We start from the raw sequence: 25,599 nt of genomic DNA, 5'->3' as shown, positions 1-25,599 counted from the left end.
GGTGCAAGCCTCATGCGACCACTTATAGCAAAAATCACACTGGATTGGGGGTGACTCCATCAGCGGGCCAGGTGATGGTGGGAGGAGCAGCTGAGGTGGCACCAGGGGTGACTCCAGCAAGTTGTGATCCCTTGGTGGCTCCTCATCAACCTGTCCACCGCACTGTTTACGTACCCCTTTAGGGGGCCAAAGACACTAATGTCCATTGGCTGCAACCTGCGGGTGCAGTGGGGAGGGGAATGACAACAGCACTATGCCGTTGGCTCTGCAGTAATCGATTCCTGCAATTGACAGGTGGGACGGGTGATTGTCCAGCAGGCGGAGCAGCTTCGACTCCTTGGACACGGGTTTTTTTCATATTATATAGTTGTGAGCATAGTTTATTTTTTATAAATATAGTTATGTGTATATAGTTGTGTTTTATATTAATATAGTTAATATTAAATACCGGTTTCATTAATGTTCCAAATATCCTTGGCCTGGAACTGGTGCCGGTCCAGCACCGTCTTTCAATTTTGGTAGAACAAGTTGACATTGTTTTGATTGAAGCTGGACAACCGTTGTTGGCTAGTGGCCTCTGGACGCCGAAGGGGGAGGCTGCTACTGCGCTCCATGAAGGAGGTGATCCAGTCCTTCCTCGACCAGGATGCAGGGAATGGGCAGCTGAAATGCATGGGGTCGTAAAAAGTTGATGTACATTTGTGTGTTTGTGTATGTTATTTGTTCATATTTATTAATTAAACTATGTGCATAGCATACATGTGTGCCTGTCCAAAAATGTGTGTAGCCCTTTTCACAACACTGACCTCATTAGGGGTGAGCCCAATATGAATGGCTTCACTGCCCTCCTCTGCCCTCCCCTTGAGGTAGCGTGACAACGTGACATGATGTTGTTCCATGCAGGAACCAGCCCACGGGAGGTGGTTCTCCTTCTGACGCGTGGCATTTTTCTCTCAGTAATCTGTTGATGCATGTGATAAACACGTTTTGTTCATTCAAAATATGTTATTAATTCAAAGCAGTCGTTATTCATTGAGAAACATTTATTAATTCTGTGATTTATACAGGTATCGATCGTGCAATGTGCGCGTAATTACGCATGGTGATGTGCGGGACGTTTGAAACAAGTGTTTCAATCGTCCCGACAGCGACTACTGACACTTACATCTTTTTTACCTCTAAACTTCAAAACTCTGACATTGCATACTTTATCACAGGTTTAAGTACTAATTCACCTGTTGTATAGTCATATTATTATAGCATGAAACAAAAAATACAACTATTTATTACAAAAAAACTACCGCAGGAAGGATTTTACTTACAGCTCTCGAAAACAGGTTTGCGGGATAACATTTGAAGGGTGTGACGTCATTACACGAAATTTCCTGGGGTTGGTCAGTCTTGCTTGCTGAACGTAGCGACGAATTTTGACGTGAAAGCATTGCGTGGTTTTCGAGGAAATCGCTGTGTTTCAATCGTCCCGTGTTTCAATCGACCCGGCTCTCCCCTATTTCATTGTTGCCCGGTTTTGAAACCTTGTAAATGGGATTCTTCATACATTGAGAAATACGTTTTGAAAAGTTGAATATTTAGTTTTAAAAACTTGTAAAGGTGTACGTTTACGACATTGCAACGTATTTTTTCAGAACTGACTTTTCAGCACTGACTTTTCAGAGATTTGACCACACAGGCGCAAGCTTTGAGTCACGTGAATATTGGCAGTGTTCTGACGCAACTCGTTTTGAAACTCCTGACAGTCGAATCTGAAAAAAAAAAAAAACGTTCCTGGGGGCGGGACCATTTAGCTCTAAACCTATTGGTTGCTCTCGGCTGACGTACATTCCAATCACATGTGCCGTTCACCGGGCTGTGCGTGATTGACAGTGCTCTGCCGATGACACGAATAACAAGCGACTTTCGTGGTTGATTTTGATTTCCATTTTCTGGAACCATGGCTGTTTCCCAAAGTGAAGGCTGCAGCCTTGCTAGGACGCGTCCTTGCTAGTCGCGTCCTATGGAGATGAGACTATGGTTCCAGAAAATGGAAATCAAAATCAACCGCGAAAGTCGCTTGTTATTCGTGTCATCGGCAGAGCACTGTCAATCACTGCGTGATTGACAGTGAGATCCTACACGGATTTCACCAACGTGGAGGGGTGGGCCGATACTCAGGCGAGGGATGCCTGGAGCCTCGCCTGGAGCCTCCCCTGGCAGCGCTTCTCTGTCCGGGCGCCGGATGGCTCCCTAACGAAAAGCCGCTGCCCCCCGACCGCCTCCAGAAGCAGATTGTCGGCCTAACAGACAGGGTGTTCGTTTGTGCCTCTCAATCCGCGGCTGCGGTCAACAACATCGCCCTGCTCTCCTCTGCCATGGTCTCCTTGTCGGCTGACAGGGAGGCCTACGGCCCGGAGGAAGCCGCGAGATGGCTGGCGGTTTCCCGCTTTTCCAGCGCCATCCTCCAGCTATGCCAGCCGATAGCCGTTTCGGCCGGCCAGCATATGGCGTGGGCTTCCATGATTCAAAGGGTCATATGGCTCTATCGGAACGATAGAGCCAGAACGAGAGCCGGAACGAGAGCGGGCCAGCCTCATCCAGGGTCCACTAGCGCCGGATGGCCTATTTGGTCCCAGGTTCTCCGAGGAGGCCATGTGAAATGGCCTCTGGTTCACCTGCTTCTAAGAAGAGGACCCTTGAGGTCCAGAGACTCGTTGGATCAGAGACTCGTTGCACGAGCCCGTGGATACGGCCGCTTGTACCGGTCTCCTGGTTCCCCACATTATAGGTGAGGAGATGGGTCCGCGCGCTGTGGCTACAGCCTGCGGACAGCGCACAGGTGCTGCGGCCGGACGGCTCGCTCTCTGTTCAGCGGGCACGAGCGCGACGTCTAGACAGCTCGTTGTTTTTACAGCTGCTAGTTCTGGTACGTCTCCTACGCTCGCTGAGCCTCCTCCCTTTCATGGGAAGCCCCCCATGGTTCACACGCAGTGTGGAGGCGGTAGGGGCAGAGGAATACGGGTTATTCCTGGACGGTCTTCCTCAGCTGTCGGCTCGCCCTCTCTCCGACCGCTATGCGTGTTGGCAAGAGCGGTGCGTTCTGCCATCGTGGTTGGACACCACGTTGAGATGGGGCCATCCCATACAGTTCAAGCGTCGTCCCCCACCCTTTATGGGGTTGGTGGAGACCACGCTACGGGACCCGGCTGCGAGCACGGCTCTAGCAGCAGAGGTGGCACGTCTCTTGGTAAAGGGGGCCATCACTGTTCCCCCCTACGAGTCTCACCTAGGGTTTTATTCCCGCTACTTCCTGGTTTCCAAGAAGTCAGGGGAAAAGAGACCTATTCTGGATCTTCGCGTGTTCAACAGATTCGTTGCCACGAGGAAGTTCAGAATGCTCACTGTCGGAGCGTTGTTCCGGTGTGTGAGAGGGCGATTGGTTCACATCCCTGGATCTCAAGGATGCTTACTTCCACGTCCCTGTTCGGCAGGCGCACAGGAAGTTTCTCCGCTTTGCCTTTATGGGGATGGCGTACGAGTACCAGTGTCTGCCGTTCGGCTATTCAGTGGCTCCGTGCACCTTCTCGAAGTGTGTGGAGACGGCGTTGGAACCACTCAGGCGTCAGGGAAAGAGGATTCTCTTCTACCTAGACGATCTGCTTATTCTGAGCAACTCAGAAGAGACCGCGAGAAGGGACACCATGTTGGTGATAAACCATCTCTCCTTCCTGGGTTTTGCCATCAACTGGGAGAAGAGCTCCCCGCTCCCCAGCCGGCAGACAGTCTACTTGGGGCTTTGCCTAGACTCAGCCACCATGACTGCGATGCTTTCGCCTCCTCGGCGAGACGCCATCCTGTTGGCGCTCTCCCATTTTCACGTTCGCAGAAACGTGACCGCACTGTCCACCATGCGCCTGTTAGGGCTGATGGCAGCTGCCCACACCGTGGTCCCCCTGGGTCTGCTTTTTATGCGCAGACTCCAGCGGTGGTTTGCTCGCCAACGGTTGGACCCCAGGCGACACAAGCTCAGGGTGCTCCTCATTCCTTGTTCGGTGTCGCCAGACCTGGAATATTGGAAAGGACCCTCCGCCTTTCTCAGGGGTGTTCCCCTGGGCAGGGTGGCGTCCTACGTAGTGGTCTTCACGGACGCCTCGTTGACGGGATGGGGAGGAACGTGCCTCTCTCACTCGGTCGGAGACGAGTGGCGCACGCCCCCTACAGCACACATAAATGTGTTGGAGCTCGACGCTGTGAGGAAAGTGCTGTTGCATTTCTTTCACCTGGTGCGCGGCCGCCACGTTCTGATCAGGACGGACAGCGTGTCGGCGGCGGCGTACATCAACAGACAGGGGGGAGTCCGCTCCCCTGCTCTCCACCGAAAGGCGGTCGAGCTCTGGCTTTGGGCTCATCAGTATCTCCTCAGTCTGAGAGCCCTGCATATCGCGGGCGCCCAGAACTTTGGGGCGGACCTCATGTCTCGAGGCGGTCCCCGTCGAGACGAGTGGCGGTTACATCCCGACATTGTCAGACTGATCTGGCAGAGGTTCGGCACAGCGCAGGTGGACCTCTTCGCGTCCAGGGAGAACATGCACTGCAGGTGGTGGTTCTCCCTCAGCCCTCGGGATCTTCCCCCGTTGGGGGTAGATGCGTTGGCACACACACCTTGGCCGCGGGCTCTCTTGTATGCGTTTCCCCCGCTCCAGCTGATCCTTCCTCTCTTGAACGGGTCAGACAGGAGAGACTGTCCCTGATATTAGTGGCCCCGGAGAACCGTTCAGCTCTGTGGTTTCCAGAGCTGGCCGCGCTCTCGCGGTCGGCGCCTTGGCCGGTACCGTTCAGGCCGGATGTGCTTTCACAGGCCCACGGGACGGTGCACCACCCGCCCGATGTCTCGGGACGGCTGTTGGTTTGGCTCCTGAGAGGTTGATCCTGCAGGGCAAAGGTTTGCCTGAGACGGTTATCCACACTATTCAGAGTGCTCGTGCGCCTTCTACTTCTTCCCTCTATGCGGCGAAGTGGTGCGCCTTCACTAATTGGTGTGAGACGAACCACGCTGTCCCATCTCAATGCGAGGTGGGAAGCGTGCTTTCGTTTCTGCAAAACTTATTGGAAAAAGGTTTGGCCTTCTCCACTATCAAGGTCTATGCGGCAGCCGTTTCGGCTGGCCATGCAGGCTGTGATGGTGGACCGATCTTCAGCCATCCACTGGTCAAGAGATTCTTGCGTGGGGCTAGACGGGTGAGGCCTGTTTCACGTGTGCTTACACCACGCTGGGATCTCCCCACCGTGTTGCGCGGATTGTCCAGGGATCCTTTCAAGCCTCTTTCTCAGGCCCCTTTGGATGCCCTGTCATTTAAGACGGCGCTCTTGTTGGCCTTGGTTTCTGCCAAGCGGGCCGGTGAGCTAACCGCTCTGTCTGTCAGCCCGAGTTGCTTGTTGCTAAACGAGGACAGCTCCTTCGCGTTGCTCAGACCTAATCATGCGTTCCTCCCGAAGAACATTAATAGTTATTTTCGGTCGAGGGATATTGTGCTTAAGGCTTTTCACCCCCCGCCTCATTCTAGTGAGGCGGAGGCGGAGTTGCATCTCCTGTGCCCGGTTCGTGCGTTGGCAATGTACGTGAATCGCTCGGCCGCGTTCCGCTCCAAACAACAGTTGTTTGTGTGTTATAGCGACGCTAGCAGGGGCCGCGCTCTCTCTAAGCAGCGGTTTTCTCGCTGGGTATGTGAGGGTGTTTGCCTAGCCTACTCTCGGCAGGGCTTGGCGCCACCGTTGGGCGTTAAAGCTCACTCCACACGGAGCGTGGCCGCTTCAACGGCTCTGCTCAAGGGCGTTTCGGTGGAAGACATCTGCTCGGCTGCGTCTTGGTCTTCCCCCGGCCATGTCCAGGGGCTCACTCGGCAACTCTGTGCTGGAGTCCGGGACCCCTTTTACGGCTTAAGAATATAGACATGTTCTTTAAAGCGGCGTGGTTGGATTTCCTCTCGCCGGCTGGCGAGTTGGACTTGATTACCAGTCTTACTCTCCCACCTTTTTTCTAATGAAAAACAGGCTAGGGGGTTTTCTATTGGCTCGCCAATTGTCTGGTGGTTTTGTTTACCAGTGTGGCACTCCCGCCATTTTCTTCAAATAAAAAACGGCCGAGAGAGTCCCATTATTGGAGAGCCAAATTCCGTAGCTCCACCCCCGGTGGTAGCGGACCTAATGGAAACCGTGTTGCTCTGGTTTTTCTTTTCCTTTTCATGGGTTCCATGAAGCACGGATTAGAGCCGGAGTCTTTACAGACTCACGTTTTTCTCCCTTGATCATTGCCTTGCTTGATCTAGGAGGAATTAGTTTTTATAAAGCTGTGGTGTTTTACACTTCCTTGGCTTTTTGAGTCTTAATGTGCTCTGGTGACTTAGGTCGTTTTGACTGGGGTCCAGCAGGAGTACATTGATCGGGCTCCGCTCGCAGCTTCACCTTAGCCCATAAGGCGAAGCCTAGACGGCGTAGCCTACATGAAATAGAACGAGTTATGTTATTATAACTCTAGTTCTATGATTGTAGGCGTAGCCGTCTAGTTTCCCACCTGCTGTACCCTCCAAATGCTGAAAGAAAAGCGTGGAGGATGAGCGACGGTATACACCGCGTTATATAGACACGATACCGTGGGAAATGTGGGCGGTGCCCACGCTGATAGGTGCATAGTTTGAATTTTCATTGGTTCAATTTCATTGGTTCAATCTCACAACCAATCGCAAGACAGGAGAGAATTGTGGAGGCGGGGCCTCCACAATTCTTGTTCCGTCAACAACGGCACGAGCCACCATTTGAATCCACAGTCATTAATTTTAGAGCAAGGTGAGCAATTTTCTGTGAAATGGAGCATAGTATGTGCAGCTATGTCAGTGATAGTATGTGCAGCTATGTGTGATTACATGTGTGCTAGCTTAAATGTGTGATACAGGTTAAGATAGCTGAGCACATTTTCTGTGAAATGAAGCATACTATGTGCAGCTATGAGTGATTACATATTATCTGTGAGATGGAGCACAGTATGTGCAGCTATGTGTGATTACATGTGTGCTAGCTTAAATGTGTGCTAGCTTAAATGTGTGATACATGTTAAGATAGCTGAGCACATGTGTGCTAGCTTAAATGTGTGATACATGTTAAGATAGCTGAGCACATTTTCTGTGAAATGGAGCATAGTATGTGCAGCTATGTGTGATTACATATTTTCTGTGAAATGGAGCATAGTATGTGCAGCTATGTGTGATTACATGTGTGCTAGCTTAAATGTGTGATACATGTTAAGAATGATAGCTGATCACATGTGTGCTAGCTTAAATGTGTGATACATGTTGAGATAGCTAGACTGCTAGTAAAGCTAATTAAGCTTTACTGTACTTATATTCAAAAACAATTGTTATTTAGGGTTAGGGTAACCCTAGGATTACGCTAACCCATGGTTTCTCAACGGGGGCGGTACCGCCCCCTGGGGGGCGTTTGCACTACCTAGGGGGGTGATGGGAACATAATTTTTAAATATTTTTTGGGGGTGGGATTTCAAACTTTCATGGTTTTCAAATCTTTTTGGTTGCAAAAATAGGCTACCTGAAATAAACAGCCATGCTCAGTGTAACAGTGGTCATACAGCGCGGTTCGGTCCTTCACACGCCCGGACTCCCGCTACATCAGCTATCATGATCAGCTATCATGATCAGCTATCTTGTCCTGATCTCTAATGTAACGCTGATAAACGTAACCCAAGTTCGCGGGTTAACAGTTCAATAACCAACACAACACAATCAAACATGGGCGATAGCAAAAAAAAAAAAACTAACTTTGTTTCATAGGCTCCTATGTTCCCCGATATGTATGTGACCGGGGAACAACGGACCCTCTTTTGAAAAAGGGTGAAAGTAATGCTCAGTTACTTTCTCCACCATTACTGCCAAATTCCATGGCAAATATAATATGTAGGCCTACGGCTGTTTTTTCCACATATGCAAATAGGCCTGGACGAGAAAATAGTAGCAATAGCAATAGCAATAGTTGAGGTGTGTCGCGACGCTCAAAAAATAAAGGTTAAAAGGTTAAAGACAGGTATTTAGCAGACGCTTTGGGAAAGCGAAATGGACTTGCAGCGGGGGCCTTGAACCCCGGTCTCCAGGATGTCAGTCGAGGACGTTAACCACTGCTCCAAGTTGGAAACCTTGGCCGAATTGGAAACCTAGACTTTTTCCTGAGTGGTTAGAGTTTGTCTTCCCCTATGTTCCCACATTTCTAAGGATTTATTTTCCTGTGTTCCCCTCCTGAAGTCCAATACAAGACTATGCTGACAATTAAATATATGTTTTGTAAATATAAAGTGTGCCAGTGATTATTCAATAGATCGGCGACTCAATAGTTTCCGTTCTTTAGCCTATTAACATACATGGTTGTTCTTAGCTTTGTTTTTTCTAATGAAGGTAGTTGGGTTCTTGTTCTGCCCTGATGTAGCCTATTATATGTAATATTTGTATAATATCTGAAACAGATATTTATACATTTCGTACAGCACTCATATTGAAACGGATCTAATTAAACAAAATAAATGAAACATTATTAGAGGTGAATGTATGATGACATTTAGTTTTAAACTCTCCACAAGGGTGCACAATGCAATGGAGAACAGGTAGGATAATAAAAGGAAAAGCTAAGCTTCGATGCAAGACAATATGATTAGGGGTGGGAATATACAAACATGAGTAATCCTAGATTTAAAAAGCAAAAAAATGAACTGCAAGGTAACCAGAAAGTAGCTGCTGTGCAAATTTAAGTTTTGGGCTGCTTGAGCAGGTGGGCCATGCGACGGTAGGCCTGCTGGCCATGCTGAGAGTCTACCATAAAGATTGATAGATTGCGGGGAACATAGGACCCTTTTCCAGAAAAGGGTCAGCATTTAGCATTTAGCATTTAGTATTTAGTTAGCATTTATTTTCCAGGCAACTTCTGATGAGGCATGGGCTGACCACACAACCATGATACTTTATACACAAAATATCACATATATTAAAGAATAACAAATCATTATGCTTGGATAAATGAAATAGTATTTTTTTTATTAAACAATGGGTGAGACAACAAGAATGTGTGTGTGTGTGTGTGTGTGTGTATCCAACTTGAAAAACAAGAACAAAGTGAAGGAACAGGGATGAATATTGTAGGCTATATATATGTGTTAACAAGAGAGGAATACGGTGAGGAAAGGAGACAATTTAAGAAGCAATACAAGTAAAATGGACCACTGGTTATAAAACCCTCCAGCAAATATATAGCTATTATCTGCACGCTGCAAAGGAGGATCATGCACCATGTAATGCTGGACCCAGTGTTGGAGATGCTGAGTGTTTAGAAAAAAATCCTCTCCACATACTGTATATCAGGCTGAGGTTTGTGGAACCAAAAACAAGTGGGAACAAGGACTTACAACGAAGCAAACATACAGTAGGTGTGAACAAGAACAGCAAAGTAGAGCCAGAGGATATCAATAAATAAAACAAAGTTAGTCATGTGTGGAACAAGAACAACAAAAGTATAAACAGGTGTGCGTGTATATCTTACTTGTGAAACAGGAACAAAGTGAAGTGATAAGAGAACTTGAAGTGATACACTATCACACAACACCACCATGTCTGAGCGCATGCGTAGAATCTACCTTCTCTTATCTGCGCCGCGAAAACCAAAACTTCTATAAATGAATTACCGTATGTCGTTAAAAACAACGAATATTAACAAGTAAAGCAAAGCAGGCAATCGATCATATCAAAGCTTTATGGAATTATCTCAAATCTGTATCATCAACGTGGTGCTCAACTTGGTGCAGTTATTGATGTATCGGATATTTATGTTATTACGGTAAATTAACCCAGTAAATCCCTTTCCGGTAGGCGGGACTTTATGCACAATGACCTACACCTCATTGGATGGTTTCCCGAGCAGCCAATGGTCGTCGCTCTACGACAGTTCGTCCTCGTTGACCTCCGCTTCTTCTTCCGCTTCTACTATCATCCATCCGTGGTCACTAATTCAGTTGGGCCGATACATGATAGGTACCACACGGTGTGGTACGACAAAGGATTTCATAACCATCTCCATTAGATTTCTCTTTCAGTGACTGAACGCTAAACATCAGACCATGGCGCTTCTGACGCCCCTGCTTGCCTTCCTGTACCACTTGCCGCATGTGTACAAGTGGCTCCTGAGGCCCTACTACGTCGCCTCTCTCTTCATGTCCGTCGCCTTCCTGGCGATCCGCAAAACACCCGGCGTCTGCGACCATCTGTCGACGCAACGAGAAGATGGCAACCCCTGCGATTTTGATTGGGTCCGTATCTATAAATGCTCCAACATCTTCATTAGGCGATTCTCTAACAATAGCATCGTGATTGGATGTGATGAAACTGACGGGGGAGATGGAGTCAAGTGTAAACGTATTTGTATTGTAAGGGCATAATACTGCTTCTAGATAATCTTTAAATCCTGTGCATATCATTACACCCCTTCAGTAGTGATTCAAATGTAGGCCTTTTAATATGCATGGGTATCTGATTATACATAGGCCTGTATGTAGCATAAATTCTTATCAATTGACATGATTTAACATTTGATGGTGCTTCAACGCATATCCTTATAACTGCTCTGTTTCTTGACCCTAGAGAGAGGTGGAAATTCTTATGTTCCTTAGTGCCATTGTTATGATGAAGAACAGGCGAGCCAGTAAGTACTTCCTGCCCTTTCATTCATTTGATCTACAATGTCTCCTTGCACAACCTAACTCCTTCCACTACGTTACTGGCTAAAAAAGATCCATTAAGTGCTGGGTCAATCATAAATTGGCCTAGTCTCTACCAGAAAAACGATGGCTTGTCATTTACAGCTGTGTGTGTGTGTGTGTGTGTGTGTGTGTGTGTGTGTGTGTGTGTGTGTGTGTGTGTGTGTGTGTGTGTGTGTGTGTGTGTGTGTGTGTGTGTGTGTGTGTGTGTGTGCAGTCACGGTGGAGCAGCATGTGGGGAACATCATCTTGTTCAGCAAGGTGGCGAACGTTCTCCTGTTCTTCAGGCTGGACATCCGTCTGGGCCTGCTCTACCTGACGCTCTGCATAGGTGAGTCTCCCAGTCCGCTTCCCATGGCAACGCCACTACAGATCTACCCCCAAGTCATCGCAGGAAACGGATGCATTGCGCTCATGTGTTTTGGGAGGTCCACATCATTAACATGATGTGGCCATGTTGATGGGATGCATTTTGGGAGGTCTAACCCAAGGGATCTAATATGGCTATTTAAGAGAGTGGGAATTCAAAGACAAATTTGCTGCTAAGTTAGAAATTGATTGATTTAGAAAGATAATACTGACTTCTCAATCCATTCAATAATTCAAGATCAGCCATCTAGTTTGCTCTAAATCTCTAAATATTTAATCGAAATAAAAACATATGCACAATTGTGCAATTTGTATTTAATGTATACCCATTTCAGAAAATTGCTCTGCCACCATTATAACGCCTCATGATCTCATTGGCAGACATTCCTTCAAGATGAAAGTATTTGTATGTGCACTTCTAGATGAAATGTACAGATGGTATGGTAATCCTTTTAATCTGACGGAATTGGATGGATTTGGGATATCTAAAATGGCTGGTTGTGATGTATGTATGTATGTCTTCCCGTTTTACTCTTCTCACCTTGCCTGCGTGTTTCTTCCCTCTCTGCAGTGTTCCTGATGACATGCAAACCCCCTCTCTACATGGGACCTGAGTACATCAAATACTTCAGTGACAAAACCATTGATGTGAGTCCCATTTCCAAAAGAATGATAGGACCATTGACTCGGGATATGAGAAGCTTGCTCAGGCACTGGGGACAAGGAAAGATGACCGTTAAGGTGTTCGAGAATGCAGAGTAATGCTGTTCCCTATGGGCCGAAGATAAAAATATACAAGAGAAAAAAAGTTGTGTTTAATGGAAAGCTAGCGATTGAATAACTGTTCTTAAACGGGTGGTGAGCCCAAAACCTTTTTTTATATAGATATGGTAATTTGTCTTCATATGACCGTCAACATAGTTTGCTAAGCCATTATGTCACTGTTACCGAAGAAATAAGTTGGGATGCACCAATATGAAAATTTTGACCGATACCGATATCCGATATTAAAATTGCTGTTACGGCCGATATCCGATATTTACCGATATCGATATTGGCATAAAAACAAGTTTCTATGATGATTTTGTATGCTGAAGAACATGTAAACACTGTGAATATGAAAAAGTTATTTCTTTCTTTATTTACCCAAACTTCGAAATACATTGTTTCCTCAACAAGTTACAGGGTATCCATAACAAACTTAAGTTAATAACAGTGTTAGTTTTAGGCAACTTATACAACTTGCATCTATGAAAAAGTTTGGATCATAAATCACAATAACGATCACAAATCAAAATATCTTGACACGGTCTTATAACTTAAATCAAATGCCAATATTCATGGTAACCAGACACTTGTCTGATAAATTACAAAAAGTGTTTCAAGTTTAAGTCAATTTCAACTCAAATCTGTGAAATAGGCTAAATCAAATATATCAAGGGAGGTTGGTTGTAGTCTTTTCACTCGGTTCTAGCCCTACTGTTGATCCGGAGAACCGAGCGAAAAGACTACAACCAAATATAAACATATCCGGTTCCGGTTTCCGTTTCAATGGGATTACGGAACGCCAAATAAAACACAACAGAAACTGTATTTCGCTACAATAATGTATTTAATGATTTGACACTGCATCCTCCGCGCATTACTTCGGCTTTGCAAGTACTGCATATTGCAATTCGAGTACCTTCATTTGAGACCGTAAAAAACATCCAAACCGCCGACATTAATTCTTTTCAGTTAAGGTGACAAACACTGCTGTACTGCCTCTCAGTGCGTCTCTGGCTGCGTCAATGACAATGTCACATGACCAAACAAGCTGCGCATGGGCAAAAAACACACACAACGGCAACTAGACGGAAATAAATATCGGCTGTTAATATCGGACCAGTTTTACTTATCGGGCCGATATGTTAAAAAATGACTAACATCGGCCGATAACGATATCACTGCCGATATATCGTGCATCCCTAGAAATAAGACAAAAAAACAGCTGTAAAGTGCGTTCCAACGTTCTTTCGTGAAGCCGAAGCACCTGTATACAGTTCGGCATCAAGACGAAGGTGTGTGTGTGTGTGTGTGTGTGTGTGTGTGTGTGTGTGTTGTGCTTCTCGGGTTATAACCATGGGGCAACACCCCCCCCTCCTTTCTCAAACTCAATTTTATTATTCTGTTTTAATTCAAGCTGAAATTTGGGGTTTACTTATACTTGATATGAAATTACCACAAAAAGTTCAATACAGAGGACATTGCGGTGTTTCTGAGGGTGCAGGTTATGTCATTTAGCGTGTGTTGATCATAAAACCTTCTCCACAGGACGAGCTGGAGAGAGACGGGCGAGTGACCTGGATTGTAGAGTTTTTCGCCAACTGGTCTCCCGAATGTCAGTCCTTCGCCTCGGTCTACGCAGACCTCTCCCTGAAGTAAGCCCAGCCCTGATTCTCTTATTCTCCACCGTCTCTGCAGATCTATCCCTTAAAGGGATACTTCAGCCATTCAGAACCGGCGTTTTTTTCCCTCAGTCTAACCCCGTTTTCCCTTGGCCCAGCTTTCCTGATCTAATTTTCTCCCGAGATGACGTCAAATGACGCGTTTGACGTCATCCCAGGAGAACTTTGCTTGCCTGCTAGAAGGGCCGAGGACTACAAACAGTGGAGTAACGGAATACATGTACCGGCGTTACGTATTCAGAATACAAATTATAGCTAACTGTATTCCGTTAGTTACAATTTAAATAGTTGGTATTTAGAATACAGTTACATTGTTGAAATCAATGGATTACATGACGATACTTTCAGGACAGACACCCACATAAAACGTATGCTGGAAAACACATCAAAATGCTGATGATTGAACACACACACACACGAACATGCCCTTATAGTCTTTGTTCCACTACAGCAAATTATATAAAATAGTTAAGTTTCAGGGAGACTAGGGCCTAACACATTCAGCCAGTTCAAACAGAAGAACACACCCGAATAGGCCTGTTTAGTAAGCAGCAATTCAATGTGGAAGTAATCCAAGTATTCAGAATACGATACTCAGATTGAGTGATGAAACGGAATACGTTACATATAGGGCTGGGCGATTTTTTCGGTTTAATCGATTAATTTGCATTTTTTCTTTCCTACGGTTTGTGAAATGGCTGAACCGAAAAATCGCGATTTAAAAACAGTTCTAGACTCTTCCGATTTGTTTTGCTGAATAGACTCCGTAGTAGCCTCCTCTCTCACTTTCCAGAACGCGCGCAAAACTCAGCTTACTGCAATCACATTCACCTCGCCCCCGACAGACTTGGGGGAGAGCCGGGTCGATTGAAACACTTTTCAGTTAAACGTCTTTTGCAAAGATGACGTTATGTATACAAATAATTTGTGATCAACAACTCACATGTGTGTTCTCTTAGTTACAAGCAGTGGTGTAGTCTACGTGATACGCAGGTATACGCCGTATACCCACTAGGAACGCACCAGGATTTGCGTATACCCACTTAAAAATGTGCACGGATACGTATCAATCGTCTTGTGACAGATCTTTCACTTCTGTGTTTATTTTTCGGAAATATCGGTTGGGTATAACTGCAATAAAATACTTTAAGCAGGGGAAGTTATCTCCTACATTCACCATTCATAAAATTCCCGCTGTGCGCTCGCGCTCTGCCCTGTCTCTGTTACGAAGCGCGAAGCTGCCCCTGCATCTCTGCACGTTAGTTGGCGGGCCGAGCCCCTCCTTCTCGCGTGTGTGTGCGTGCGTGCGTGCGTGTGTGTGTGTGTGTGTGTGTGTGTCCAGTCCTCCCATATTAATGTGTAAACCACATAATAAGTAGTCAACAGAAGACAATGTTTTAATCCCACTTTATATCTCCTCGTTACTTTTAGATGAGAACCCCTGGCCAGCCTTTCAGACTGGGTGTCAGGCTAGGGAATTTAAAAACAGGCATCCTTGGTTAGAGTGGAGGGAAAAAAAGTTATAGGTAAATGTCAGCCAACATACAGTTGGTATACACAATTGAAATTCATAATGTTAATCACTATGCAAATGAGAGTATAGCTAATTCATGGTCATTTTTAAGGTGCAGTAATTTCACACTTTTACACAATTAAATTACTGTATGGTATGTTAGATAACAGTAAGAGCTCAAATTAGAGCAATTGAAAGAGTGAAACCTTAGTCTCCTGTCATCTCCTTCTCATGCACTGGTTAGCCATGGATGTAAACAGTTCATTCAATTATTCTGAGTAGATTTTGTCCTTGTTTAGCATGTGCTATTGCTACTATAGATATACAAAGGACAACTTGTAATTTTTGAGTTCTATTTGTTCATACTGTTATTAAAACTGATAAACCTACTCAGCTTTCCATGATTGTTGATAATCGTTATACTCTTAAATCAGCGGGTTGTAGACCCCTGCGTTGGTGAGTGTGGTGCGACACCCCATAAGCGCCACACACGTACATGGGTTTCAATGGAATTTGTTTAGAGAAATACAGAAAAAAAAAATCGAGGTTTAAATCGAAAATCGTCCTTTAGTTAGAAAAAAATCGAGATTTTATTTTTAGGCCAAATCGCCCAGCCCTAGTTACATATTACATTTTTGGTCATGTATTCTGTACTCTGTAACTGGATACATTTTAAAAGTAACCCTCCCAACACTGACTACAAACCACTGGTTTCGCAAATTTGTGAGCCCACCAATAAGGAATGAGGGGGGGCAGGAGCTCGTGCACAAGATGTAGCCACAATGTCAGCCATGTTTCTTCACCGCTTAGCTAGAGAACAAATTTGTAATGTTAAACATCCAAAGTGGATTTTGAAAATGTATTGTTGGATTTGGACATTCAGGGCTATTATTACGAGCCAAAATACAGCCAGGAAGAATTGACACAAATGGAGGAGGGTGCAGCTGCGGCTGCAGCTGAACAAGCCTTGCCTGTTGCCGAGGAGACGGAGCGCGCCGGTTTGCTCTGTTCGCCTATAGACACTAAAGGCCCATTCACTTCACACCCTACGGTAAATACCGATACGGACCGTTTCGTCCGGTCCTGGAGGTGATTCGTCCGTCAATGGGTCCGTCGCCTCTGAGCTTACGAATCCGGAGTGCTCCGGGAGAAACGGAGCAATACCACCGGAAATCGAGGGGGCAGTATAGAGTCAAAAGTCAGACCATTTGCGACAATAGATATAGTATATTATCTGATATGTATATATTAGTGCTGTCAGTAAAACGCGTTATTAACGGCGTTAACGCAAACCAGTTTTAACGGCGTTAATTTTTTTATCGCGTGATTAACGCCATTCTTTCTTTTTTTTATATAATATATATATATATATTTTTTTTTTGGCTCAAAACAAAGAAGCAGTAGCCTGACTGCTATGTTCAACGCAGTATGTTTGTATGTTCATCGTTTAATTGCACTATAGGCTTTTTTTTCTTATCGTCCTGTTTTGATCAGTATATGCCAATGTTGTTATCAATAAAAAAACATTTGCACAAGGCAAGCCGATGCACTTCTCCATGTTGATAAGAGCATTAAAATGAGAAATTAATGGGACAAAGAAATCAAGGAATATTTAGCATAGAAAAAACATTTACAATTAATCGCGATTAATCTTGAGTTGACATTAATCGCTTGACAGCACTAGTATATATATTTAAGCAATAGATCACGACCCCGTCGCTAGGGGTGTAAATCTCTGGTTTCATCACGATACGATATTATATCGATTCATTGGACAACGATACGATATTTGCCGATATCAAAAGTCTGCCGCGATACGATTTCGATTCAGGGGCATGCGATCGATATGAGACGATATCATATGCCCATTTAACACAACCTCTTACAATCATATCAACTCACATCAACTTAATTATAATTTCATCATTTTATTTCTTTGCTCTTCCGGATATTTAAAACAAAAAAATCCATTTTTAATACAAATAATAAAGTGCCACATAATTGCATTTAAGTGCCAAAGGTTTTTTATAGCTTAAATTAAAGAGCCTGTAATGATCTTTCATTTTGAACGTAGACCATTCCCAACCTATCTGTGTGGATATTTTTCTTCATAAAACAAAACATCCCTCGGAATCATCTTGGCTGTTAAGATAAGCCGTCCGTGTTGCCAGATTGGGCACATTTTTCAGCCCGATTTGGCTACTTTTAATCACGTTAGGCTGGAAAAACGGGACATATGCCCAATCTGGCAACACAAACTGAAACTAGACATCCTCGCGCTCACACATGTGATCGCTGTTGCCTCGTTTAACCGGTGACTGGATACGAGCGGCTTGGCGCTTTGCGCAGAAATAGTTTCACAAACACCCGCGAAAGGAGATATATAATAATAAAAGGGTGTAATACTGCGATATGCATCGATGTTTGGCCGTTGCATCGATGCAGTTGGATCGTTCGCCAATCAATCGATGTATCGATCTGCATCGATGTATCGTTACACCCCTACCCGTCGCGCAGCGGAGGGCCGGCGACCCCCTTCACAGTGGTATAATGAGCACATACCACTGACTGAAGTGATCTATTGCTTTTATACAACGGTTACTATTATGGCAAAACGAAAGTCATAGACACTACATTTAAAAAGGAACCAAGAAAGTCAAAGTAGCCGTTTTATTAAAGAATACAAAAAAGTAGTCCCTCCTGGCTGCCTTCAAAATGCACGACGGTTGCTATGCAACACACTTTAGCGTCCCTCCGAGAGAAGGCTCGGCTAGAGCGGTTCGCCGGCAATTTATCCTATGGAGCAGTTCACTCGCCGTGTGCCTAAGCTTTCGTTAGTCACTCCATCGCCTTGCTCACTCCCGGAGCAACAACATTTACACCCTCTCCATCATCCAACATGTTTTACTTTGTAACTGTTTCTACTTCCGGGCGCGGAGTGATATGCAAACTTTCACAAAATGATCGAGCGTCATAGCAGTTATGCATACGCTCATTATACAACAGTTAGGAACCAATCAGATCGCTGGATTTAGCCCCCCCGTTGTATAAATTGTATTTAACGTTTTATACTTATTATACTATATTACCTGACCTTTTTGTTTTATTGTTCCCCTGCTTTGACAATGAGTTGTATCTGGTCATTTTGAGGAGATAATCTGCGGCCTGGTGTGGGGTGTCACATGCCACTGCCGCCTAGGCCTACACTTTTTGCACTTTTTTTTGCCGATTTCGGATGACACAAAGCAAAATCATCTCTACAGATGTCATGTTTGCGATTGTCGCTGCCGTTCATTTGTGAAACGACAGTCACTGCCCTTTAAAGGATTTATTTTGTAACATCCATAACAACGCTGAAACCAGACGGAGGTATGAAGGGTAGTTCCGGAGGCAACGTTTGGGGTGGACGGACGAATTTCGTCCGGATCCGGAGGTATGAATCGGCCTTAACACAGAGTCCCTGTGCTGCAGCGAATTTCAGCGATGCCAGTTTCTTCGAGAATAAATGGCTGAATCTGGTGAGGACGAGGGGCCATGTGTGTAACCTCTCACCCAGGCTTTACGCCTCATCCGAACAGTTGGGTATTGGATACATATTTCCGGACCCAGAAAGTGAACTGGAAACAAGCCTAAGCCCGCCGGGAGAAACGGACGTCTGATCATGGAGTAAGTTTTAGTTTTTTTACTAACACATTGGCTACAATAGTTTTGAGTCCCGGGGAACGTGACAATGTCGTTATCCGAAAGTAGCCGATCTTATTGGCAGAGCATAGGCTACGTTACGTTAGCTTTAAGTCTGTGTAATGCTGTATAGGCTACTCGAGGCATAATTTATCTTGCTTTGCTAATGTTGTTCTTTCTTTCTTAGACGGTATCGGCTTCCTGTGTTGTCCAGGTCAACAGAGCTTATTACCCAGCACAACATGGGCAGTACCGTGGCTACCAGGAGACAGTAGATGCTCAAGATGAGCTGTGACTATTGACTCTAGCTACACGTTTTATTTTTGTAAATAGTTCATATTTTTTCATGAATAAAACTTAAAATTCATGTTGGTTGTTGTGATTTGTTTACTAACCCAAGTGCTATTATACTAAAGTAGGCCTACTGTATAAGAAACACTTATTTCAACTGGGGAGAAAAGGTTGAGTACCAATACTTGATATGCTGAGCTACTGTAATTAGTAGTGCTGTCAAGCGATTAAAATATTTAATCGCATTAATGTCATAGTTGACTCAAGATTAATCGCGAGCAATTGCAATTTTTTTCTATGCTAAATATCCCTTGATTTCTTTTTCCCATACATTTTTCTCATTTGAATGGTCTTATCAACATGGAGAAGTGCATCGGCTTGCCTTGTGCAAATGTTTTTTTATTGATAACAACATTGGCATATACTGATCAAAACAGGACGATACAAAAAAAAAGCCTATAGTGCAATTAAACCATGAACATACAATACTGCGTTGAACATAGCAGTCAGGCTACTGCTTCTTTGTTTTGAGCGAAAAAATTAATAAAATAATTGCGTTAATCGCGTGATAAAAAAGTTAAGGCCGTTAAAATTGGTTTGCGTTAACGCTGTTAATAACGCGTTAAACTGACGGCACTAGTAATAAGCAAATGTTTTTATGCTGTACAGTAATATACAAATGATGCGTTTGAAAAAAAATTCTAAACTAGTCAATGTATCACGGGGATATGTTTACACACAGTTTGCTCGCGCTATCACTCGCGCTAGGACCATGGGTCCTTCCCTCTCCAAACGGAAACAGGCGGGCGGTGCAACGAGCGTAATGCACTGTGGTAGTTGGAGGATTTCTTACTTTTGAGCCAGAGACACTTTCTCTCGAATTATTTACTTCATATAGCCTTCATATCTCCACCGCTGAAGTATCCCTTTAAGTAAACCCAGCCCTGGTCCTCTTGGCAGAGGCTTGTTGGTGTGTGTGTGGATGACCGCTTCAGCGTGTAAACATGCATGTATATTGCCCCTAGAGACGGGCGCAATATAAAGGCCGATCATTTAGGCCTGTCACGATAACACATTTTTCTGGGCGATTAATTGCCCCAGGAATTATTGCGATAAGCGATAATATTGCCGTTTTTCCACTAATATAATGATAAAGTACACCCTTTCGAAGATCAATAAACCTTTATTTTTAAAGAACACTGGAACTGGATGTCTGGAAGACATTTAAAATATCCAGAATAAATTAACAAAACAACCAAAAACAATCTATTAACAAAAAATGCTCTTGAATAAAAACCAAACACCACCAAAAACAATAAATAAAATTGAAACACTAAATCAAAAGGATGTAAACACGATTGCGCCAGGGCTCCGCCTCCCACACAGACAATGCAACAAGTGACTGACACTTGACGAGGGGGTTTACTCGTTGTGCCCTGTAATTATGAGCCGGAGCCCGATTTCAACCCGACATTTGTTACTTAGGCCTACCCTGCTAAATATATATAAATATATATAATGCATAGAACGCCGTCACTATCGGGAAAATAAGCCCCGACAGGGCGAACAGGCGACCGACGCGCAGCGGAGGTGTCTTGCTTCGCCCTGAAGGGGCTTATTTTAGATAATGACCGGCAATGTTCTATACATCATCCCGCTTATTACAAGGCTACTTGCCAAGACGAATAAATAACTTCACATGGTGTGTCTTTTTACAATTTATTCGTTAGCAGCATTCGTAGTGTTGATCAGCAGAGAAATAGTCTGCCAAAGACGTTGACGTTGCTCAGCAACTGAAGACGCTGGGGTTGACAAGTTACCGGACTACTATCTATGCAAGTGAACGGAGCGTTCCACGGCATTGAGAAGACCCGTGTAATAAAGGCCTATAATATTTCTGTTTATGGCATAGATTTCTTCTCAGATTAGGCCAATAAAGCAATGATTTAAAAAAAAAGAGTGCGAATGGAAATTATTGCGGCCGGCAAAAAATTATCGCTCATTTTAATTTATCGCTCAATTAATTGATTTATTGCATATCGCGACAGGCCTACGATCATTTACCTTTTTGGACAGCGCCATCTCTGCTGTGGCACTGTTGTCTGATGGCTCAAATGTGGGCCAGTGTTACTTTCCATTACAGCTATGGCATGTGAAATCACGGCAAGTGTTTAACCTGTGTCCGTTTGGCTAATCGTGAAGTCATTGCTGTGCCACCTGTAAATACTTCATTGGTGTTATTCAGTAAGACAAATTCTGGTATTTGATTGTCCTTGCCTCCTCTCAGGTATAACTGTGCTGGCCTCAAGTTTGGCAAAGTTGACATTGGACGCTACGGAGAGGTGTCCAAAAAGTAGGTTTTACAAAAAAATTTCACTGTAAACTTCTCCTTTGGCACTGTCCTTCTATTCACATGGTTGTTGGAGAAGTAATTATGACATCAATTATGACGTGTGTGTGTGTGTGTGTGTGAACCTGATCTATGTCCTCCTCTTCGCCACTACAGGTACAAAGTGTCCGCGTCTCCTCTGTCCAAGCAGCTGCCCTCCTTGGTGATCTTCCAGGGGGGAAAGGAGGTCATGAGACGCCCCCAGGTGGACAAGAAGGGCAGGGCGGTGTCCTGGACCTTCACAGAGGTCGGCCATTCTGCTTCATCTCATGTTTGACCTAACTGTCTGGGCAAGATCGAACTGTACCCAACAGACTCTGTATTGCCTCTATTTAAAGAAACGTATTGATTTAAATTATGTTTAATCATACAGTAGCTATATTAGATCTGCGGTCTCTATCTATATTGGCCAAATTATAGGTCTCTAGCTCTTTTACCAGTCAGTGTAGAATGAGATGTCAGCCAGACGTCTTATTACAATATATTTTGAGAGATGCTGGAATAGTAATGGGCGGTGGGGCCCCAATAGGCAAACTGCCTGCTGGACTGTGGGGCCCTCAGTGACCCTGTCCCCTGTAGTAGTTCTGCAACACCTTCAAGTCCTATGAGAAGGGTTAATTCTGTGCCATGTTTTGAGTTCAGATAAATCTTATCCGTTCAGCCTAGAGTGAAGCTATTTTTTTCCATGCATTTGCAGCCATTGAGTATTTTAGTAACTATTGTCTGCTTTTTCTTTTTCTATTCACATAACGTAACATGCTAATAGTTTGTAGATTGACCTAAGAGAAAAGATTAGTTGATCAGGTGATTTCATGGTTTCTACTTCATATCTCCCAACAGGAGAATATCATCAGGGAATTCAACCTCAACGAGCTCTACCAGAAATCCAAAAAGCTCAGCAAGACCAAGGGGGCGGCAGCGGATAAGGCCGCCCTATCACAGTTCCCTCCCGTTCTGGAAGAGGAGGAGCCAGAACAGGAAGTGGTCGGAGCACAGGAGGAGGATCTGGAAACCAAGAAGGACAAATAAAAGTCACATGCAATGTTCTGCATATGTCAGAGTGTTGTATAATTATTTTCTGTGATATTTCCATGTGTTTGCTCACCAATGTGAAGCATGGCTTTGCCGATTTTGTTAATAACTGAACTAATCCGGCCATTTTAAAAGACACTAATAATAATAATGAGGTGTTAAAATTTTTCAAAGTGAACAGCGAGGGGCGGCCAAACAAGGGTGGTCCAGGCTTTCTGACGAGGTTATTACGACATTGAACCGGGTCCACTTGAACTCAAAGTCTGTAAGAGGTACTACAGCAGGTGAGGTACTCTTCCTATGTTGCCTTTTACTGTGCAGTGTATGTGCAAGTCAACGCCCGACCAGAACTGCTCATGACGGTTTCCTTTTCCTGTTTTTGAACAAGGGAACATTGATTGTTAATCCTTGTCCCTTGTTCATATTAATCTAAATTGATAGGATTTTTAAGTTAACTTCTTTTTTACACAAATATATGTTGAAGGACGAGTCATTTATTATTATGTTTGTTAGTGTTACATTTCTACATTCCCTTTTAGAAGCGGCTACTGCAGCCGGTACATTGCAAGCACTGCAGATTCATCTGCTAAACATTCCATTCGTTTTAAGGTCCTCAGCGGACTTCTCCCAACGGCCTGCTAGTAGCTGTTGATAGCTGAGCATGCCACAGCCACCTCGGTCTTTGCAGTGGTGTGTTGTGTAACAAAGAGTGATGCTAAATTTAACTGCTTTGTTTTGTGGTAAAAGACTCAATTTATTGCAATCGCAGTGTTTTGATGACTTGCCAGGCCAGTAGCCTACATCTCAAAGGCCCGATGTGCATGAAGGGATTTCAAAGCGTTTTGTGTTTTTGCCTGTCAACTGAGGTTGAATACTTTAACTTTTCCTCGTTCAAACATGGTGCAACAGTTAAATGTTCACGTGGTAAGTCATAAACAAAAAGTAGTTTTTTTTTTTTATTTGCTTAACTGAGAATTACACTGCGGGTCTTTTCCATGTCCAATAATTTCAGAACATAACGTAACCCTTTTTGTTAAGTTAGTTTTGGCAAAAGCATAACTCTGTAAAGAAGCTGTTTTTCATCATTGCGCGGTTTTTCATTTTAATAATTGCCCTTTTGTTTCTACAAGAGAATGTTTAATTTAACTTATTTACGGTCTTAATTTCGCTAACACTGGATTCCTCGTAGCTGTCCGCATGTCCCTTGGCCTCTTCTTTCTTTTTTTTCTTTTTTCTTAAAGGGACAGATGTGTAATGGCTTATTCACAATATCAAGAAGCCTCCCTTATCAGCACGCTGTGTTGGATGAGGATATCTGGCTGCAAATAATTTATGTATTAACGGTACCATGCAATGAAACAAATGTACATAAAACTAAAGGAACAACATTCATGCTCTGTTCTTTATTTATTGCCAACAATATTTCAATATCATGCTACTTACACAAACAAGTGTCGCATGACAGTTGAGACTCCTAGGAGTCCCAACGGTATAGAGTGGCGAAGTCACGTCCCTTCCGGTAGAGCCTATGGGACCGATGAGATCGAAAAATATGAATGGGTTTCAATGGAGAAGGTAATTTTTTTTCTGCTCCCAGTCTTTATATAACGCATGTCTGTAGATTTAAATGAAATTTTTTCATTCTTTATTTTTTCATGCCAAGAGTTTGACCGTTTATTGTGCAATAGTTTAGTTAAAGGCTGTAGAGAAAACACAATGAGAAAGACTACACGTCTCGTATGTGACGTAGGGGTGGGAAAAATAATCGATTCTTCGATGCATCGCTTTTCTCTAGAACGATTCCATCTCGATGCAGATAAATGAATAATCGGAATTTAAAAAAATATATATTTATATTTAATTTGTTCGCCTGCTGCAACATTCTGTTCGCCAGAGAGGGTTAATTTTTGTAATTTTAAAATTATTTAATTTATCTTCAGTGTGTATTGGCCAATCTGATTAATCTTGAAACAATTGCGATTCAACCTACGCATAGGATGCACGCAAACTCACAGCAAGACACAAGAACTCCTAATTCAAGAGCAGCTTTTTCTTTAATGACAGAAGTGAAAGATTAGAAAGAAAAGAAAACTGAAACCAATTTTTTTACATACTTCCATATTGTGTTGCAATGCAAGCTGCATTGATTATTGCACTGTTCATAGAAAGTCATATTTGTGACTAAAGCTTTTTCTCTAAAGTATTAGATAAGTTAATTCATCTGTTGATGTCTTTAATGTTCGTCACAAAACTAGGAAGTGATTAGCAAACTTGGATGTCTTTTTTTTTTGCATTGAGATGCATCGATAATCAATTTAGAATCGAATAGTTGACCTCATAATCTGAATCAAATCGAATCGTGAGGTGCCAAAAGATTCCCAGCCCTGACGTCACGCTCCCTGCGACTGGTGTGGACAAGACCGACTATCTCCCCATCGGCATTACTGAAAATCTACACATGCCCCGACTTATAATGGTTTTCACCTCTTTCGATGCTGTTATCCTCCCCTTGGAAAAAAGCAGTGAAGTGGAGCAGAGAGATCCTCATGTCTGTACCAGAGTGGTGGTGACGCATATCATTCTTGTTGCTTTGCATGAAAATTATAATTTAAATCCACAAACAACATATATGTAATCCAAGGCATATAAAGACTGGGACCAAAAAATAATTACATTCTCTCGATCGAAACCCATTCATATTTTACGATCTCAGAGGTCCCATGGGGGTAATTATGAGCTCTATAAATAAGCCTCATCATTTTGTGAGCTTATTGCGATGAACTAGATGAAGGAATAAGGTCAATAACATACTTTTCCAAATTAATACAATCATACACACTATACATACTATACACACAAGAACAGCTCAGCTATTCTATATTTTATTTCCAATGTATTCAAACTTTATCACTAATTCTTCACTTTATTTGATTCCAACCCTTTTTTTTTACACTTTTTTTTGTTTACATTGTTTACTCCATTTAGACTCTGTTCAAATCCCTTCAATTGATTTAGGCCATTTAACATTTCTTTACGTCTTAAACTGTCGCTTTAATTAAACATATTTTCGACCTCACCTCAC

General features: G+C 43.7%; 3 protein-coding genes across 3 annotated transcripts in view; all 3 read left to right on the top strand.

Moving 5' to 3' along the window:
- Nucleotides 1-25,599, top strand: part of si:dkey-28b4.8 (sarcoplasmic/endoplasmic reticulum calcium ATPase 2) — a 126,972-nt gene that overhangs the window by 94,832 nt on the left and 6,541 nt on the right. The window lies entirely within an intron of this gene.
- The window catches only part of ndufs8a (NADH:ubiquinone oxidoreductase core subunit S8a), a 340,733-nt gene continuing 325,120 nt past the window's right edge, over nucleotides 9,987-25,599 (top strand). The window contains exon 1 of the mRNA XM_060046754.1: nucleotides 9,987-9,991. The gene's annotated coding sequence lies outside the window, so the exon portion shown is untranslated. The remainder of the gene's footprint in view (nucleotides 9,992-25,599) is intronic.
- tmx2b (thioredoxin-related transmembrane protein 2b) lies at nucleotides 10,000-23,905 on the top strand. The gene is made up of 8 exons (XM_060046752.1): nucleotides 10,000-10,348; nucleotides 10,680-10,740; nucleotides 11,013-11,126; nucleotides 11,736-11,812; nucleotides 13,478-13,584; nucleotides 21,384-21,449; nucleotides 21,603-21,732; nucleotides 22,326-23,905. Exons 1-8 carry the CDS (start codon nucleotides 10,160-10,162, stop codon nucleotides 22,512-22,514), a joined length of 933 nt encoding a protein of 310 aa, XP_059902735.1. The 5' UTR covers nucleotides 10,000-10,159; the 3' UTR covers nucleotides 22,515-23,905.

Source organism: Gadus macrocephalus, chromosome 3, assembly GCF_031168955.1.
Source record: "Gadus macrocephalus chromosome 3, ASM3116895v1".
In the NCBI taxonomy this organism is placed as follows: domain Eukaryota; kingdom Metazoa; phylum Chordata; class Actinopteri; order Gadiformes; family Gadidae; genus Gadus; species Gadus macrocephalus.
Note: the sequence above shows the minus strand (reverse complement) of the source record. Positions and strands in the feature narration are given on the sequence as shown.

Coding starts and splice junctions, on each gene's coding strand:
- tmx2b (XM_060046752.1), top strand. CDS start 10,160: ATGGCGCTTCTGACGCCCCTGCTTGCCTTCCTGTACCACTTGCCGCAT. Junction 10,349..10,679: donor ACCCCTGCGATTTTGATTGG/GTCCGTATCTAT, acceptor TCTTGACCCTAG/AGAGAGGTGGAAATTCTTAT. Junction 10,741..11,012: donor GATGAAGAACAGGCGAGCCA/GTAAGTACTTCC, acceptor GTGTGTGTGCAG/TCACGGTGGAGCAGCATGTG.